Here is a 12,514-nt window from a genome sequence, read left to right as displayed (position 1 = left end):
TTTTTGTTGCATATTACTCTTTAGAAATTATTATATTTATAGTAAATTTTAAAGAGCAAATCTATTTCATTTTGCCCTCCATGGTTTGGTCCAGTTTTCAATTGAAAAGGGTGTCCCAGAAAATGCGCGGAAGCTTAACTAATTTATTTACTTTCCAGGGTGTGTATGAAAACGTGAAAACTAATAGAAATGTTTTATAATGATCACAACATAATCTTAACTTGGTAATTAGGTTCAGTAAGTCAACAGCAAAAAATTCCCTCCGAATATGGACATAACCTAGATTAAGCTAAGTTTAGGCTTCCGGGTCCGTCCTAGTATACGATTTGAGAACCCCCCCCCCACCCCCCCCCCTTCTATCAATTTTATACATAACCACTTATTTATTCAGCAAATTTACTATCGATTATTTATTATTCTTTTAGGGTTATATTAGGTCAAGACAATTTCTGCTGAGGCTAGGACAGGTTAGGGGGCTGAGCGCTGCGACCAGGACGGGCCTTCGGTAACAATTTACATCAAAATTAGTATATCTTAAGGGTTTGGATAGGTTAAGACACTTTCTGGACTGATCACCGCGGCTAGGACAGGTAAGGGGGCCGGGCCCTGAGGCCACATGGTCAAATTTATCCATGTCTTACATATAAGATCCATGTACAAAATCGAAAGGAGGGGGAGGGGGGTCCAACAATCGCATGTTATGAAATTACCGGGAAAATCGTATACTGGGACGGACCCTAATTACCTTTTACAGTGCATTATTAATTGATAGATAGTGGGGGGGGGGGGGTTCACAAATGGTGTAGTAGTTTCACTAATACTGCAACATTCAAACCCGTAATTATCAGCACATTTGCATCCAGGAAGTGTTAATTATGTTCACAACAATAAATGAAAAATTGTCAAAATCATTAAGAAATGCCAGTTTTGGTCTTAGATTTTTCTTCTGTATAACAAATGTCGAGATTTGCATTTTAAATAAACTCAACTAAATATCAATTGACATACGCTATTAAAGTATAAAGACTTTAAAATCCAAAGTATTAAAAGGGTATTAATTGAAAAAATCGTATTTTAGTACATAATAAACATGCAACTTTACTCGTAACATAACTTAGATGATTTCGGTCGTGTTTTTCTCAAAAACGAAATCTGGCGCTTTGAAAGGAAAATGCCGCTGCACGCCTGATCATACTTGAATTTGTCGTCTTCGTTTCAATGTGTGTACCACAAGAACTAATGATGTTCCGAACTATAACTTTTTAACGAAATTTACATCAATACAGAAATTTCTTTTCAAACATTGGGATCCGTCCTAGTATACGATTTCTGGACCCCCCTCCCGGCCCTCCCCTCTCCTATCAATTTTGTACATGACCTTTAATTTTAATGTCTGGAGATTTTTTAAATTTTAACAATATTTTAATGAGGGTTAGTTCCGATGATGTAGCATGTATCAGTAGGTTTTGACTAAAATTTGCGGCATCCTCGCTCATCATATAAATAATAAAAACAAATAACAAATAGCTAATTCTGAAGATAACGTTGAGACCTTTAAGAATAGGCTAGTTTTATTAAAAACAGTGGCTGTTTACTAACTGGGGTAATTATTTACCATAAGTTATAGTCCAATATAGTTGTTTTGCAAATATGTTGTCCCAGTGCACGTGCAGAGTGCAGCAGAAATGGTTACAAAATCCTTACATACGCCTTATCCGGCGATTGGAGTTGATTGATTGATTGATTAACGTTTATTTCTATATGCATCAGTAGGCAAGCATCTGAAATGTAGAAAATTTTAATCAAAAATGTATCACAAATAAAGATAAAATGAAAAAAAAATTAGTACAAAATTTAGGCGATTGGGGGAAGCTGCGACCCACGTTACACCTTCGTCGATCGGTATATTCCTAAAGAACGAATTTTTGGACCCANACTCGGTGATCAAGCCGAAGAATAGCTTAAGGTACATCAAGAATTGGGACGTCTTTAAACAGATACTAGAGGACAGATTAGATAATAGACAGGCTGCCTTTAAAGAGATGACGGTAACAGAGCAGGAATGGTTCATTGTTGATCAGATGAAAAAGGTGGGTTCCTCGGTATGCCCGGGGAATCAAAACAAGAAAGAGGAAAGTTTCTTAAGTTCTCGTTTAAGATATATCCTGGAGAAAAAGAAAAGAGTGAGAGCAACGCTCAAACGCATGGACAATCAGTATTCAGCAGCATTCCAAATCCAGAGGAAGAAAGCAAGGGAGTTAGCAGACGAAGCTAGGAAACAGCATTTCTATGATTCGCTGAGGAAGAAAAAGAGGATGAAGGCACTTCTGAGTTCAAAGTCCAAAAGAGCACAAAAACTCTTCTGGTCTATTCTCAACAAGAAACCAAGAGGTAACTCTAGCATAGAAGCATTGATCCAAGGTGGGAGAGTCGTGACATGTCCAAGAAGACTGAATACAATAATAGAGCAGTTTTTCCAAGTGAAATTTAACACAACTTTTGTTCAGGAGGAAGTGAAGTACGATAATGCCCCAGAAGTGAATCTTGGTGTTCCAGAAAGAACGTTCTCTGATTCGAATAGTCATGAAATGATGTTACCTGTTACACCTAAAGAGTTGGACGACACTATAAACTCCTTGCAATCAGATAAAGCCGAAGGACAGGATGGGATCACCAATGAGATGCTGAAAAACACCGGATTGCAGGCAAGGAAGATGATTCTAGATATGTTCAACAATATTATGGCGGGCGGGCTGGTTCCACCAGACTGGAAAGTGGGGGACGTAGTTCTAGTTCTGAAAAACACCCCGCAAACGGATGTCAGTAATTATAGACCAATAACCCTAATAAGCTGCGTATCCAAACTGCTGACCAAGATTCTAGCAAAACGACCGGGGGTCCAAAAATCGTTCACTAGGACAGGACGCTGTTTGCCTCATGCGCTCACCCGTTTAAACTTCAACCCGGACACCTGTTTTCCCTTCCGGCAAAAAGTATGTACTTTTGTCATGCTAATTATAGCCGAATACATCATTAGTTTAGACATCCGCTGATGATAAATAATCGATCTCAAAATACTTTTTGGACCACTAGTATAAAATGAATTTTAAAAAAAAATATAGCCGTGGAATTCTATTGAAGAACACATGCTATAAACGTATGACGTCATGTGTGGGTCGGAGGTAAAGATATACTTCGAAATTAAGTTTTTCCATATTTCGTTTTTATTCCTTTGTCTTGTTTTATTTACTGTGTTTAAAATAACAATTACCAAAAATGTGTGTGAATATCAAATTTTGGTATAAAGAAGGCTGTTTTTAGTGAAGTGCTGTTTATATGCCTTATATGTTAATCTATATATCACACATTATCACATATAATTAAACAAGACATTTGTATACATTTGTTGCGTATAGCCGGCCAAACGGCTGGACCGATTGGGCTGAATTTTTTTGTGGACACATGGCTAAAAAAATCAAAAATATTTTTTTTCAAATTTTTCAAATATTTTTTTTTCCACGGGCAACGCCGAGCTCTTCAGCTAGTTGAAAATATAATCAATTTATCGAAATGCTCAACGTATATCAACATGCTTTTGTACAATAAATAGATTTTAATAATAAAGATAAACTTTAACTGAATTGAAACATCAAACTCTTATTATCTCTTATTAGATTTTATCTTAGACATGTTTTAATACCAAGAAATGGGAGAGGAATCAGAGCAAGGAGGAGATGGGGAGGTGAATTCTTCTTCTCCGTTTAGAAGAATAAAAAATAGATTTGATAACAAACTAGACAGCTTCAAAACAGACGTCGCTAAGGTATGCAAACTTCTTGAATGAGGGGAGGGGGGGGGGCTCAGTTCAGGGGCGTAGTCTTATTTTTTTCCATTCCCCCCTGATCACACCTCTGACTCTAAAGATAAAATAGTTTCTAAATCAAGGTGGCCGCAATTTTTTCTAAAGGAAAGATACTCTAAAATCATGTGTCTGAATTTGTTCTTTTAAAATTAAATTGTTTTGTTTTATTAGATAAATAGCAAAATGAGACTTTAATTATAGCTTTGTTCTCATTTTCTTTTCTTATCTAGGAGTTTAGAGAAGAGTTAGAGGAACATGATAAACATTTAAAGAATGCTCATGAAGTTGCTTTAGGTAGGATTTAAACATCAGATTTTTCCCGACCAAACATTTTGTTCGTTTTATGATTTTTTCATCATGTGCAAAGCATGGTTACAGGGGCTGTAAGATTAATAGCAAATCCAGACCTGTAGCTAGGGGGGGGACACAGGGGCACGTCCCCCACTCTTTTACCTCAGAAAAGGGGCCACACTTTCTGAGACAAAAAAGAATAAAATGAAAAAATGAAAAGAAGGAAACACAAAAGAAAAAGGAAGGATAAAAGAGAAGAAAATTGAATTTTTGTTACCAATAAAATGTGTAAAAGAATATTTTTTCTTCAAATTAAAGAAATTAAGTGCTTTCCGGAATACATTAATTGGGAATTTTTGTTTCTATCCTGTCTTGTGAAATGATCAGGTTTATATTAATTTTTTTGTATTTTGAGAAGCTTTATCTTTTCCCTTCTTTTATTAGATTAATGATTATAATGAACCATCGTACAGCATAAAGTAACATGGAGACAAATTTAAATTATATTCAAAATATGGACAGTGTTAGGAGACAAGCTTGCAGGGGAGATTTTTTTCGAATTTTAGTTTTGAGAAATTGATCTGAATATTTCATGCTTGAGTTTTTTTTTTATCTTTACAGGAATTAACATCATTCACTTTCCCTGTATTAAAAATAATTATTGGCTATTCGTGGTTCAAAAATGTTCAGTAGGAAATTAAGTCTTTGCCACAAACTCAAATTTTCAAATGTACACCTTTGATATTTCGAACTTACATTTATTTATTGTTTAACTCAAATCTCTAAATCTTAAACCTCCATTTTTTATGCAATTATTCAATAGCAATTAAAGGTACGAAAACAGGCAAAATATCTATCTTCAGGGTGGCCAAAATGTACGGATTGTACGGATTGGTTTTTTTTAACCCTAAAATTGTACGGATTGTACGGATTGTACGGATTTGTTTTCAAATTGTACAGATTGTACGGATTTTTATCCTGGAAAATACACCGTTTTTAAATTTTCACTCATTTAAGCAAATTTTTCAGCAGGCATTGCAATTGAGTCAGATCACAGTACGCTAGTCTGGAGATTCAATATGAAACACGCAGCCGGCAACTCGGTGATCAAGCCGAAGAATAGCTTAAGGTACATCAAGAATTGGGACGTCTTTAAACAGATACTAGAGGACAGATTAGATAATAGACAGGCTGCCTTTAAAGAGATGACGGTAACAGAGCAGGAATGGTTCATTGTTGATCAGATGAAAAAGGTGGGTTCCTCGGTATGCCCGGGGAATCAAAACAAGAAAGAGGAAAGTTTCTTAAGTTCTCGTTTAAGATATATCCTGGAGAAAAAGAAAAGAGTGAGAGCAACGCTCAAACGCATGGACAATCAGTATTCAGCAGCATTCCAAATCCAGAGGAAGAAAGCAAGGGAGTTAGCAGACGAAGCTAGGAAACAGCATTTCTATGATTCGCTGAGGAAGAAAAAGAGGATGAAGGCACTTCTGAGTTCAAAGTCCAAAAGAGCACAAAAACTCTTCTGGTCTATTCTCAACAAGAAACCAAGAGGTAACTCTAGCATAGAAGCATTGATCCAAGGTGGGAGAGTCGTGACATGTCCAAGAAGACTGAATACAATAATAGAGCAGTTTTTCCAAGTGAAATTTAACACAACTTTTGTTCAGGAGGAAGTGAAGTACGATAATGCCCCAGAAGTGAATCTTGGTGTTCCAGAAAGAACGTTCTCTGATTCGAATAGTCATGAAATGATGTTACCTGTTACACCTAAAGAGTTGGACGACACTATAAACTCCTTGCAATCAGATAAAGCCGAAGGACAGGATGGGATCACCAATGAGATGCTGAAAAACACCGGATTGCAGGCAAGGAAGATGATTCTAGATATGTTCAACAATATTATGGCGGGCGGGCTGGTTCCACCAGACTGGAAAGTGGGGGACGTAGTTCTAGTTCTAAAAAAAACCCCGCAAACGGATGTCAGTAATTATAGACCAATAACCCTAATAAGCTGCGTATCCAAACTGTGAACCAAGATTCTAGCAAAACGACCATCAGGGGCAGTGGATAAAGAGGACATTGTCGGCCCAGAACAGAATGGTTTCCGAGCGTCAAGATCTTGCAGCGATAATATATTCATCTTGAACACAATCCTGGAGATAAACAAGAGTAAAAAACTTCTATCCCATCTTCTCTTTGTAGACCTCAAGGAGGCGTATGATCGCGTAGATAGGGGAATACTCTTACAGAAGCTACTCCAGCTTAATATACCTAAAACATTCATAAATTTCCTCGAGAGCTACTATTTCTTGGACAACATCTCTACAGAAGCGACTGGAATCAGAACAGCACCACAGTATCAGAAATGCGGGCTACAACAGGGTTGTAACTTGAGTAGTGTGTTGTTCATCCTTTACCTCTCTGAGCTGAGCAGGCGGATGCGGGCAAGCGGTATAGGAGCACGGTTGCCAGATGGCAGTATAGTGAATATTCTACTCTTTGCAGATGACATAATCATTCTTGGCAGGACAACGGAAGAGTTAGATCAGCTGAGAGGAATTCTGGAAGGGTGGTGTGAAGATTTTCGGATGACAATCTCTGCAGCCAAGACAAACGTAATTTCTCCAGATAAAGATTATGTTTGCTAGCTTCATGATAGGATTAGCAAAGAATCGGAAATAATAGGACATGTATCTTCATACAAATACCTAGGCATCCATCAGTTCTCAACCCATCGCAAGACGGCGTCATATAAAGGTGACACAATGATTTCAAAAGCAAATATGTATGAAGATGTTATTCTTCGGACCACCAGAGACGGGATTGACCGAATCATGGCCTTGTCAACCCTGTGGATCAACGTAGCTCTCCCAGCAATTTTTTATGGTGTAGAAGCTGTATCTGTATCTGAACACATAATTCAACAGCTAGAACTGATCCAGTCTAAACTTGGGAAATCAGTGCTAAGAATTCCATACTCATCAGCCAACACAATCATATATACTGAATTGGGGTGGAAACCAATTAGACTCCAAATAGCAGCAGCTAAATTAAGATTCTTTAAACGTGTAGAGGATCCGGAATTCAAAGGCAGTCAACTGGTAAAGACCTGCATGGAATGGCATAAAGGAAATGAGAGAAGTCTTTATATAACTAACCTACAGGATTTGTTAGTTAAGTACAGAGAAGCAGACCAGGAATTGAAAGATATCACTATTAAACAAGTTCATCTCATTCACCAGCTAGAAGTCCAAGACTCTGTACAGAAGCTAGTATCTCTTCGGCTCACCACGGTCCCTACAAGATGGTGGAAACCGATGAATTTCCTGACTAACAGTAGATGCTCTAACGTGATGACCCGCTTTAAATGCATGAATGTAGGGCTGGGCAACAGGGATGCTTACAGAGCGGCAGAAGCAGTAGCTGAGACATCCGGTAGAGTATTATTATGCCCTTTGTGCTTAAACGGAAAGAATAATGAAATTCACATTGCGCTATGCTGTAAAAGCTTGGCGTATGAACGAAGCATCATTCAAGTAGGTCCAAGCCCGCTATCATCAACCCTGGATCAAATACTACAGGAGCAAGGAGTTTTGGATGAAGTCGATGCACTAAGGAAGTTCCTTGGAGATCGCAAGATGACCAAAACTATGTACCTAGAGAGAGGCCTGGCACTGGATATTCTAGTAGATACCTTTTTCAAGAAATGGTCAGCCGTCAGTGGAAGACATATGGACAGACAGATTGTGTTCAATTGGATCTAGGTAGCTATTTTTTGACATTTTTAATCTCTTTTAGTAAATAATACGCATCCTCACCAATGATGGGACTGCTATACAATTAAAGCTGCAATTAAAAATTAAAGATTTTTATACTTATGACATTTGGTTGTTGTGTCAGACGGCCGATCACATGACATAGATAATAAATCTATCATATCCTAATTCAGCAAATAGCTAAATACATCAATCACTTGAATATTTCAAGACGCATTCAGTTCAAAATATAAATCAATGTTCCCAAATTCACCAGCCAACAGGGCAGAGACCTGTTCCCGGTGGAAGTAATTAATGCAATTACACCGGGGACAAGAATCTGTGATTGGCGGTCTGGCAATAACGTCAGATGTCCGTTGTAGATCGTTAAATTTTGCGCGTATTTAATGACTCTAACAAAATAACAAATACCGATTTAACTCTTAAAAATTCCTTGTAGACTCTTTGGAATAACCAAATGGAAATTAGCAAAAACTACAAATCGTAAGACCTCACTTCAATATTGATTTAGTATAGTGCTCCTACTGAAATGATGGTAGAGAATGCTCCATATCGAAACTACAACAAGCTTGTTCACAGCGTTAAAGGAGAAATTGGCAGTATATTGATTGATTTAAGCACGAGAGTAGACACATTTTGAGTCACTGTGATACTGGTGAAGACTGACCTGTGATGATGTTGACCTCCAGCGTTTCCGCGACCTCCGGGATGCTTCCTAGAAATCAATCATGCATCAATCAAGATAAATTGATGGATAGATCAATGAATATATCAATGAAGGATCAATTAATAAATGGATCAATTAATCAATCAATAACCAAATTGATCGATTGGTTTAAATCAAAATTTCATTAATAAGACACCAAGTGGATAGAACGATCAAGTAAGGATAAATTAAGAAATGAATGATTGGATGAATGCTCCATATGCAATTATTCGTAGTCATTACTCAGCTCGTCTGCCTCTCAATTTTTTATCAAATTTATTGTTTGATTGAATAAGTATGGTTGATCTTTTGAAATTTTTATTTTCCTGGATATTTTATGCTATGGTTTTAGTTTTTGTACAGGAAAAATGGAATCCAAGGATCGCTTAATCCATTTCAGATTATAGTTGGGATGAGTGAGAGATTGTGCATGTGAGAGGCTTGGACCCTGAGGGCTCTACTCGTATTCATTATTCTTCTCGTCTGCCTCTCAATGATTCATCTAAATCTATTGTTTGATTGAATAATTATGGTTAATCTATTGGAATTTTATTTTCCTGGATATTTTATGCTATGGCTTTAGTTTGTGTACAGGAAAAATGGAAACCAAGGATCGCTTGATCCATTTCAGATTATAGTTGGGATGAGGGAGAGATCGTGCATGTGTAATGCTTGGACCCTGAGGGCGCTATACAAGAGTAGTGGAGCTGCAGTATTTGAAGTTTAATTAGTATGTAATATGTAATTAACCTATAGTTGAAATGGGCCTCTATTATGTTGGAATAAAAGTAGTTCACCCCATAAGTTTCTTTAGATGGAGGAACATATGGTGTAATAAGGTTTAGTTTTAACTATACATTACATTACTTTGGAATGAATGGCAGACTCTGTTTTTAAAATGAATATTACATTACATTGGAGTAAATGTAATTTACTTTAATGGGGAATGCGACAGAGACAAGAGGAGAGAGTATGATCAACAGGAATGTACAGCATTAAGCACGGAGCTCTGGCTGGGTTATAACCAGGAAAACAGAACATATGGCTTAATATGTTAGCCGGAAAAGAATAAAATAGCTCTTGACACCAACATACGTTTTAGTATGTGAGCTATCAACAGTAACATATGGTTTAGTATGTTAGCCGGTAGCTGGGAAAGCTACATACGTCCTGATATGTTGGACTAGGAGTTAGTAGCAATGGCTTGGTATAGGAGCCTAACCAAGAGAATGGTTAGGCGTGGGTTAGAATAATAGCCTGACATATGACCTAATATGTTAGCAATGGGCGAAATGGGACGATAACATATCATCACCTAAATGTTAAATATAACAAACGGAGCATTATAGGGGATAACTTTATGTCCAACAGTAAGGCACGCCTAGGAGAACCCAGCTGGAAAGGACGTGATTCTGGTTTAAATAAAGTGTCACACCTTACTTTTAGGATGGGTTTGGATACTTTTTTTGGTCAGCCAACTAATTTTACCATATTGAACCTTGGTGTATAAAATTATCATATAGCGCTGTGAGACTGAGCTTCATGTAATGAACAAACTGTAAGTCATCCTAACTAGAACCTAACTATATAAAAGGACTTGCGTCACTTCCGGAACAGTTTACAATAACAGAATCCAATGGAGGGAGGGGCTAGTGTTGTTCATCGGAAGCTAGGATACTAACTATGGTTGCGTACTTCGTGCTGGTGATTAAAAAGTCTGATAAGTCTATTGCGGCCATGTTCTGGGTAATAGGTCAAACTACGTGCTTCACCCTACTGAAAACGATAGTGGAGAAAGCGAACTTAACCTTTCTGGCAAAGAAGACGGTGACGGATTTGAACACTTTCAAACAGGACGCTGCGCAAATGCTGCTGGCTCAGAAGTTGGATACGTCAAATCTTGAGCTCCCCAAGAAGCACAAAGAGGTTTGTGAGGTGGTCCATGACCTAGTTCAGCTTGGGCTAGTGCAGGAGGCCATGATGGGAGCTCAACTTAAAAGACGATTAGCGGAGCTCAAGGGTGAGGAGGAGGCGCTGGTTGAGAGCGGTCTTCGGCCAACCCCGGCAAGGTATATATATATAGATCTACATTTGCCAGCTATAATTTATATTTGGGGGCGATGGCTCCTTCGAGGCCCAGTTTAATATTTCTTCATGGGATTATTTGATGGTCAGGGCATAGAGAACAAGGGGATCAATGGTTTAGTTGTGTTCCACGAAGTAAAACGGAACGGACTATCCAATGGTTTAATTGAACAAGGAGATCAATGGGTTAGTTGATTAAAATTAATTGTTTGATTGGTCCGAGGGAATATGGGATCTTCATGAAGTTAAAGTGGAACCCGTCTTTCAATGGTTAGTCGAACAAGGAGATCAATGGTTTAGTTGATCTCCACATAGCTAACAGGGGACAATCAGTTCAATGGTTTAGTTGATCTCTGGGTCGTCCTCATAACTTAACGGTGGTTTATTGGATTTGCCATCGGTTGATGAATTGATTGACTGGGAACAGGAAACACAAAAAGGGAATATATGGATCAATGGTTTAGTTGATCCCTATGAACTTGTCCCAGAACAAATTAGTAAATAGGTCAATTGATCTAGATCTTACTGGGGAAAAGGGATAGTGCTCATGGTTAAATTGTTTCCTATTTATTATGACCAAACTATAATCTCACTATCCAGGTTGAATCTGCTCAGAGCGCTGTCCTCACAAACCGAGGAGGAGCAAGACGATCGTAAGGAGGTGTCTGAAGATGAACTAATGGATTTTGAGCAAGAGTTGCTTGACATGGACGACACCGCTAAGGAAGATGATACTCCCGCCCTTATCCCTCCTCCTATAGAGATACGGGTAAACTCTGAGCATCTTGTGGACAGAGTCTCAGATGTAGTGGTGCTGAAGATGAAGCGTGAGCTCCGTAGACAGGCTCAAGCCAGCGAGGCTCTCCTAGCCAGAATGGAGCAAAAACTGGATCTGTTGCTCCAGCAGGAACCTTCCATCCGCACTGAAACAACAACATCTTCAAGTAAGGAGTCTAAAGTGTGTTATTATTGCCGGGAGGAGGGGCATCTTGCCAATAAGTGCAAAGTTAGAGTCAAGTGCAAAGGCTGTGGAGGGGACAAGCATCCATATGACAGATGTGAGGACAAACTCTCTACTTGTGCAAAGTGTGATCTGATAGGTCACTCCAGTGTTGTTCATGAGACAAAGGATCCGGTTCTCCGTAAATCGCTATATGATGCTCATCCCGACGAGTTTGCTCACTTTTTCTTGGTCGAGGAGAGAGCTGAGCCAGCCCAGAACCGGCTATACCGGGGGACGGCTAAAAGAAGGAACAGCTGGGAAGATGGCAGCAGGAAAACGGAGCACAGCAGCAAGAGCAGAAGTAGGAACAGAGAGCCGAGAGACAAGTACCCGAGGTCCGACATAGGGAAGGGGAGAGGGTCTAGGCGCTCTGTTTAATTGTTCTTTATGTACTCTAATCAAGGGCGGGATAATCGAGGGCGTGATATTCTTTGATAGCCCCTAAATGAACCACATCGCTTGTTTTCTAGTATTCGTTCTTTTCTGGTCGTCCTCTAGTCGGACTTTATTTGTTTAATAATCATAGACTTTATTCTGGTTTGTGGTTCAGCATAAGCATTACTCAAGGTTTTATTCTTTTATGGTCGGCATATTTTATATTAAATGAATTAGTTTTATGATAGATTATGTATTTTAATTATAATTGTCATGGTTATTCTGGGACCAATAAATGCCATCTCTGTTTAGTACTAAGATTGCTATTTTAATGATAGATAGATAGATAGATAGATAGATAGATAGATAGATAGATAGATAGATAGATAGATAGATAGATAGATAGATAGATA

At 38.3% G+C, this 12,514-nt stretch overlaps 1 protein-coding gene across 1 annotated transcript; it reads left to right on the top strand.

Moving 5' to 3' along the window:
* The first annotated feature begins 8,950 nt into the window (after nucleotides 1–8,950).
* On the top strand, nucleotides 8,951–12,435 carry LOC111709951 (uncharacterized). The gene is made up of 2 exons (XM_023483933.1): nucleotides 8,951–10,707; nucleotides 11,324–12,435. Exons 1-2 carry the CDS (start codon nucleotides 10,322–10,324, stop codon nucleotides 12,102–12,104), a joined length of 1,167 nt encoding a protein of 388 aa, XP_023339701.1. The 5' UTR covers nucleotides 8,951–10,321; the 3' UTR covers nucleotides 12,105–12,435.
* Nucleotides 12,436–12,514: the final 79 nt, after the last annotated feature.

Source organism: Eurytemora carolleeae, unplaced genomic scaffold (genome assembly GCF_000591075.1).
Source record: "Eurytemora carolleeae unplaced genomic scaffold, Eaff_2.0 scaffold897, whole genome shotgun sequence".
Taxonomy (NCBI): Eukaryota; Metazoa; Arthropoda; class Copepoda; order Calanoida; family Temoridae; genus Eurytemora; species Eurytemora carolleeae.
Note: the sequence above shows the minus strand (reverse complement) of the source record. Positions and strands in the feature narration are given on the sequence as shown.

Excerpts from the sequence above, each read along its gene's own strand:
- LOC111709951 (XM_023483933.1), top strand. The coding sequence starts at position 10,322 with ATGGTTGCGTACTTCGTGCTGGTGATTAAAAAGTCTGATAAGTCTATT. Across the intron at positions 10,708-11,323 it reads CTTCGGCCAACCCCGGCAAG|GTTGAATCTGCTCAGAGCGC; the intron begins GTATATATATAT and ends CTCACTATCCAG.